General features: G+C 37.5%; 1 protein-coding gene across 1 annotated transcript; it reads right to left on the bottom strand.

Moving 5' to 3' along the window:
• Positions 1–6,111: 6,111 nt before the first annotated feature.
• LOC132622590 (myb-related protein 330-like) lies at positions 6,112–7,463 on the bottom strand. Its single transcript, XM_060337216.1, has 2 exons — positions 7,307–7,463; positions 6,112–7,203 (listed from the first exon to the last, which is right to left on the bottom strand). The coding sequence occupies exons 1-2, from the start codon at positions 7,434–7,436 to the stop codon at positions 6,293–6,295; spliced, it is 1,041 nt and encodes a 346-aa protein (XP_060193199.1). The 5' UTR covers positions 7,437–7,463; the 3' UTR covers positions 6,112–6,292.
• Between the last annotated feature and the right edge of the window lie 414 nt (positions 7,464–7,877).

Below are 7,877 nucleotides of genomic sequence, written 5' to 3' on the forward strand. Positions count from 1 at the left end.
ATGTTATCAAGAGAAAGTTTGCCCTCTAGCTGTGTTCAAATTTAACTTGTTGTGACCTTACTGCTCGAGCATTCACTGCCAAAGGGAAAAAGTATTCATTGAAGTCAAAGTTTTTTTTTTTTTAATCTCTTATTTCCTGTTTCTCTTTGAATTTTGTTAGATATTTTGCGGGTCACATTCTAATGATTTCATCTCGTCTATTTATTTTCCATATCCAAATCTGCTTCTTGTTCTAATCTTTTCCTTTTTTTTTTTTTTTTTTTTTTGTTTCGCATGTACACCGGAGCCGAAGAGTTTCATTTGAGACTCAACGACACCACTTACGGAAGCCCGCACATCATTCACTATCTTTTCTCTTACTCTCTTGAGCGGAAAATTGCAGAACATTATCATCTTGCGAAAGCCAAAAACGGCGTTTATCATTTACATCACTCCCTATAGTATTCAAAATTTCCTCTCTGACTAATCCTTTATTTGTTTTGTAATTGACTGTTAAGATCTATGCTAATTTATAATTTATAATTAAGTTTCCTTTAAGGTCGCACTTTAGCTAATAATAGACTAATTAATTCTTATATGTGATATGCCATTAGATGTAAGGGACTTGAAACCAGTAATCAGTTTATATCTATCTAGCAATATTTGGACCATAGGCAAATCATATTTTTCAAGATCTAGCCATAAAACAGGAGTCTAAAATTTTTTCCAGTTCTTTCTATTTAAGTTCGCTTCAAATTATTCTAGTTATAAATTTGGTCTTTGGAATTGAAACAGTTGCATCGTCTTGTCATATACTCTTTAAAAATAAACAAATCATTTTCCTTCAGGCTTTGGTCGTTTAGTTACCATTGTCTGCGAATCAACTTTTGCAAACTCAAAGGGCTTGACCTTTTACAATTTGAAACCAACTCTCTAAAGTTTCTTTTAGTAGTGTCTTAGCTGCTTTACACTTTAAATTTATATTTTTTAAAAAGTCTAATTAATTAAGTCCGGTCAGTTAACCATTGTTAATGGGTCTTAAAGGATGCCTAATACATTCCCTTTAGATTAGTTGAACCCTTACCTAGTTCTCTTTGGTTAGTAGACCTTAAAACGGAGTTAACTTTAGAAAATAACTTTAACTCTAGGTATCCTAATTCAACATAAATAATTAGATGGCGACTCCCTAACTTTAATCAACCCCGGAATTACCGGAATGTTGTAAACCATTTTGACTTCGGTTAAAATGGTGTATAACAGGAATAGATATTGGCTTAGTATCCGGTAACACATCAATAGCAAAATCAATCTCCCGTTTTGGTGGAGGACCTGGAAGCTCATCCGGAAATACATCCGAAAACTTATTCACTACTGGAACATATTGAAGAGTTGGTGGATTTGCCTCCATATCCTGAACCCGAACTAGATGATAAATACATCCCTTAGCAATCATCTTTCTTGCCTTGATATAGAAAATAAACCTACCTCTCAGTGTTGTTGTATTACCTTTCCACTCTAGAATTGGTTCCCCCGGAAACTGGAAGCGAACCATCTTTGTTCTATAATCAACATTAGTATAATAAGAAGCTAGCCAATCCATACATATAATAACATCAAAATCTACCATGCTCGGCTCAATCAAATCGGCCATGGTGTGACGGTCACAGACTACAACTACGCAATTCCTATATACCCATCTAGCTATCACTAGGTTACCAACGGGTGTAGACACTTCACAAGGTTTAATCGACTCAGGTGTCACCCCAAATCAACCGACAACATAAGGAGTGACATATGGCAATGTAGAACCTGGATCAATCAATGCATATACATCGTGAAAGAATACTGATAATATACTTGTGACAATATCAGGGGAGGACTCAAGATCCTGTCGCCCAGCTAATGCATAGATGCGGTTCTGAGGACCACTCGAACTAGATGCTCCTTTTCTACCTATACCACGGCCTACTGGTACCTGTGAACTCTGCCCAGAGGGTGCACCGATGATGAAGAACCAGCTGTTGATCCCGTAGGCTGAACCATACCTCTACCACCTCGAAATAGACATTCACGGATAATATGGCCTGGATGGCCGCAGGCATAACAAACACCTGAACCTAATCGACACTGTCCCCAATATAGCTTACAACACTGAATACATCGTGGTTAAAGTGGTCTTATCTGACTGAAACCACTCCTGGTCTGAAAACTGAAAGCTCTAGGACTCTGAGCTAGCCCAAAACGAACGGGTCTATCAAACCTGGGTCCAGGAAATTGTGGAGGCGCACTAGCTGCTGAACGAGCTGAACGCCTAGAGAACTACTGCCTAGAGCCACCTCTGAACTCACAGTCGAACCCTGAAGACCTAGACCTCTTCCTCTGACCCTTATCACCATGGCCCGCACCTTGTCGCTGGGCCTAAGCTGCTACTAAACTGGGTCAACAACTGAATGACCTCTCTCACCTCTTGCCTGAGGCATCCAGAGGAGGAATTGGGGATGCTGGAGCTGGAGTTGAGGCTCCTCTATGCTCCTCTATAGCGGGCGGAGTGTGAGAGGACCGAGATGGAACCTCATTCTGGGACTCGCCCTCCTCTATATCTGTAGGTAGTACCCACTCAGTTCTCCTTCCTGCCACTGACTTGCCTTTCTGGGCTGTTGTAGCTTTTTTCTTCACCAGCATCGCTGAAATTATAACATATGGTTAGGAAAAATAGAACTCTTATAAGATGGATCTATTGCACGATCTAAGAGGAGAAAGAAAGGTTAATTATTCCTAAATGGCCTGCAGCCTCCTGTTTATAAGTGTGGCGCGTTTCACACCTATAAAAAAGACTCTACTGGAAACGCCTCGTAGACAAACCCGAGGACGAACTACTCTGATACCACTTTTATCACGACCCAACCAGAGGGCCATGACGGGCAGCCGGAGCTAACCTTCCGAGCACCTCTTCTCATACATCTTATAATCATATCTAGGTGGACAAAGATAACTCATAACTATCATAATTTGTAAGGGCATGAGTCTCGAAAGATAAAGGCACATTGATATAATCATCCTCAACTATGCCCATATGCATAAGCCGACAATGCTGCTAAAAATAATATACAAGGATATGAACCGATGAGGTTATAGAACATCTAACTATATACATCTGTGTACGAGCCTCTACATAAAGTGCATGAAATCATAAAGACGGGACAGGACACCGGCGTGCCCAAATATGTACACAAAAAAACAATACCACTAGAGTGCAGCTCCGAAGCAAATGTAGCGCTCCTGAGAAGTCGTTGATGAAGCACCTAAGGATCCAATCCGTCTCTCTGCCTACCTGCGGGCATGAACGCAGTGTCCACAAGCAAAAGGTTGTCAGTATAAATAATGTACTGAGTATGTAAGGCATAAATAACAACATAAGAAGAGATATGGAAAGTAACATGAGATAAGAGGAATAACCTGTACATCTGATATATATATATATATATATATGGCGTTATCATAATATCATCATCATCCCGCGTCCGGGATGATATCATAAGTTGCCTACTGCAGTGGTGTGTACTTCTAGGTGCCTGCCTGGCCGACTATAGCGCGGCTCGGTGTGAGAAAATATATACATATATATAAAGCATGCATGAGAGCCCAAATAAAAAGCTATAACTCTATCGGAGTGACGTAAGGTCGGTAACCTCTGATTTCTATTATTGAATCATCATCATCATCATCATCATTATAGGGAACTTTTATCAACAATACCATAGGAACCTTGAGAATTATATGAATTTCTAGCAATTTTAGGAAATAGGACATTATGGATATCATGTATGGGTTCACAATAAGGGAATCATGACTTTAGAAAGAAAGTGTTAGCCTTAACATACCTCGTCTTCCCCTTAACTACTCAACGCCTATCCTTCCGAGCTCGTAAATCTTCATTTAAGATGATTCGCACTAGGGTTAAGCCTTTGAAACACTTATAAGGTCATACTAGACTAATAAATGAGCTAATCTCAAAAACAATGCCCAAACACAACTACAACAACTTTCCCCTATATCACTTACTTGCTCCAAATCTCAAAAACAATGCCCAAACACAACTACAACAACATCAACAATACCATAGCCAAGAGATTATACTCAAATTAAACTTAAATCAATCCACAATTCTCTTTAAAAATTAACCCATAGTCATCAACTTAAACTTAATACCTCATGACTTCTCTATCACCATTCTCTTGACTTTAAGACTTACTAAGCCTCCAATCCAACTCAACATAAGCAATAAGATGAAGAACATACCTTGTATTCGAAGAACGTCAACTCACATAACTTGTCTCAAGGCCAAGTTCACCACAACTCCATGTAGAAACAAGAACAAGCACCTTTTTATGAACTAGTTGAGGATTTAGGAGTTTGATCCTTTCTTGATCTGATTTGGGGTGTTTGTGGATGTTAGAGCGAGCTTAGAGAGACTTTAGGGATTTAATTTGGGTGAAAAAATGAAGCCTAGGTCGTGGAACCTCTATTTATAGGCTTAGAAAAAAATTCCACCAACTTCCAATTCTGGAAATTTCGGGCAAAGTACGGGTTACTGTTCATCTCGTACTTCAAAGTATGGGTTACTGTTCATCCCGTACATTGGAGGTAAAAAAAATTCAAAATTTTCAACTTTCTGGAAATTTCAGGTAAAGTGCTTCCAAAATGACGGGACGTACTTCATGCAGTACTTCACAGAAATGCGATCTGTCAATTGCATTGGAAAGAAGACTTGCCGAACTTCAATTTACATAGGTTATGGATTCCGTAAGTCCTCATATTCTAGAAGATATGCCTCTTTGAAGTTGGACCATAAATCCTGTCCAAAATTCTGCCAAGTTTTTCCAAATTTTTAACAAACCTAATTTCTTCGATTCGCTTATCCTAAAACCTATAAATACTTGTCTAACACTTATTAAAAGTGTTCCTTAATCTTATAGAGGTATCATAGTCTCTCTGGACTCATGTTAATTTGCTTACGACGACGCGGAAATTTACAAGGTGTAACATTAAATTACTCTCAATCTTGTGTAACATTAAATTACTCTCAATCTTAGTCCTTATCCATTGTTCGCCTCGCTAAAATAATCTCAATGGTGATTTCATTGAATTCTCAGTTCATCATATTGGAACTCTGCTTGATGGGACCAAGTTCGATTCCAGTCTCGATAGAGGAGCTCCTGAAATGAAGTTGTCGCTTCGAATTCCGACAAGCCGTTACCTCCGGGAAAGAAATAATGGTTTTAGATTGCCGAAAGGTGGAAGTCAACTAAAATTTCTGTAATCTGAATTGCTGAAAGGTCAGATGGGTAAGCAGTGGGTAATTGGGCTAAAAATGGCAAACTAGATGCCTGAATGGACACTAACACAATTTTCCCTATTTTTAGGCATAGGGATGTCATTTCTTCTGTTTTAGATGATCCCACCTGTCGTTTCGAACTAATCCTCAACTAAAGGTCCAAAATTGGCACCCGAAAGTGGACATTACTCAGTTGGTTAGCTATCTGAACTTTTACTTTGTTGGTGATGCTTTGAATCCTACCGTTGTAATCCCCTTCCCCTACCCTTAGGTAATTAAAAAAAAAGTGGACACTGCTCTAATCAATTTTCATAAAGACTACGATAACAGTACTAAGCAAAAAAAATATAATCCTATAAATTATACTAATGGATATCAGGTTAAAGTTTACCTTCCCAAATGCAGAGATGTCAGAGAAAAACTTGTAAAAAAGAGTGGAAAAAATTGGCCATTTATCGAGTGGAATCTTGTTTTTAATTTCTTGTTCAGCTTGTTGCCTATTTATTTATGACCCCTTTAGATAGAATAGGAAAAAAAATGATTAATAGCTTCAAAAATCATGCAGAAAAGCAGAAAAAAAAACTGACTTTTGGGTGTATAAAGAGGAAGCTGACTTTTGGGTGTATAAAGAGGAAACATAAAAGAAACAGAGTTAGACTAAATTATTATCTTGTATAAGGAGCTTTCTATTGAATGCGCTTCAATTGAATATCACACGTGAAAGGGAGAGGATCACAGACAACTTATAAGTTACTTCATTTTGGCTTAGACAATCTTTTCAATTACTCACTCTTTCTCCAGTTGAAATATCTCACTATGTACACTAATTAAAAAACGGTACCCAAAATATGACAACTACCATTTTCTCTTTAAGAAACAATTAATTCTGCTATTCCAACATGATAACGCAAGAGAAATAACTTGCAACAGTTGTATACTGAAATCTAAAAAAGAATCTGTAGAAGTTAAACTAATTAATTAACAATCCCATGTAAGTTGATCTATAGAATTTACGTTAGTGTAAATTCCACAAGGCATCAATGCAGAATCCACAAACGCAAAATCAAAGTTAGAGCTATCTTCAAATGTAATATTCTCCGCGAATCGTCCATCATTGTAGACCTCCTCTTGACAAACATTTTCCTGAAGCTGAACTCGTGCTCCTTCTTGCTCATGTACTAATTGCGTGTCTTCATGCCCATTGTTGGAGGGACCAAAGTCATGATGTGGTTCAAACCCTGTAACAGCCCACATGCAATTCTCATTTATAATTCCAAACTCTGTTGGGGTTAAACAAGAAGAAGATGATGACAAATTATTTGAAGTACTCTGGTTTCGGTAATCAAAGGTGGCAAGGTTTGAGTTCTCAATATTCGTCGTGGTGGGAACATGATTCTCATAATTGTAAGCAGTACTAGTCAAGGATTCATATAGCCGACCCAAATTTGTTTGAGACTGTATAGTAGCAATAGTACTATTATTAGTAAGAGGAAAAGGTGACAATGCTGCAAGACTTGCTTTGATCATGTCCATTGAAACTTCTTTGGTTGATGATAAACCAGTCTCTATAGTGAAAACTGAGGTGGAATCTTGATGATAAGTGTTGGATTTTTTCTTATTTTGAGTATTGCGAGAGAGGAGATTGTGGGTGTTTGGATCAAAGCCTTGAGAAATAAGCTTCTTCTTGATGCAAGAATTCCAGAAATTCTTCACTTCATTATCAGTCCTGCCAGGTAAATGTTTGGCTATTTGTGCCCATCTGTTTCCCAAAATTCTATGAACATCAATTATAGTCCTTTCTTCTTGTTCACTAAAACAACCCCTTTTCAGATCTGGCCTTAAGTAATTTATCCACCTCAGCCTGCAACTCTTTCCACACCTTTGCAATCCTGCAAATTAAAAATAAGAAAACAAATACTAGTAATAAGCATCGTATGAGTATTTCATTTTAATTCCATTAATCGAATGAAAACAAGAATAAAAATATAGTACCAGCTAGTTTAGGGACAGAACTCCAACAGGTATGGCCATGAGTGGTGATGTGTCTAATGAGTTTTTCATCTTCTTCGGGAGACCAAAGACCTCTCTTTACTTTCTGTTTACTGCAGCAGTGATGTCCCATTTTACACTAACCTTTTAATTTGTCCTTCTCATATCACCTGCAGCTATCTATATACTGCTGGTTAGTTGCTGCTTAGGAGTAATATATAGTATTTATGTTCCAAGGTTAGCGCGCTAGCTTGTCCAATTTAATCATGCATTGTATAAAATACTAGTCCCTCTGTTCCAATTTGTTTGACACTTTTCTCTTTTCGAGAGTCAAACTTTTTAATTTTAATAGTGTGTTTGAACATAGAATTTTTAAACTTTTCGAAATAAAATTTATATATTTGAAAACTACGTAAAAAGTACTATAAGTTACCATAATTAATAATTTAAAAGACGGTGTGAAAAAATTATGGTCAAAGAACAACTCGTTTGATTCTCGAAAAACGAAAAGTGTCAAACAAGTTGAGACGAAGGGAGTATAGTATTTGTCTTGTTTACACTAAGCACAGAGAGA

This window comes from Lycium barbarum, chromosome 12 (assembly GCF_019175385.1).
Source record: "Lycium barbarum isolate Lr01 chromosome 12, ASM1917538v2, whole genome shotgun sequence".
Lineage (NCBI taxonomy): Eukaryota > Viridiplantae > Streptophyta > Magnoliopsida > Solanales > Solanaceae > Lycium > Lycium barbarum.

Excerpts from the sequence above, each read along its gene's own strand:
- LOC132622590 (XM_060337216.1), bottom strand. The coding sequence starts at position 7,436 with ATGGGACATCACTGCTGCAGTAAACAGAAAGTAAAGAGAGGTCTTTGG. Across the intron at positions 7,204-7,306 it reads TTCTGTCCCTAAACTAGCTG|GATTGCAAAGGTGTGGAAAG; the intron begins GTACTATATTTT and ends TTTAATTTGCAG.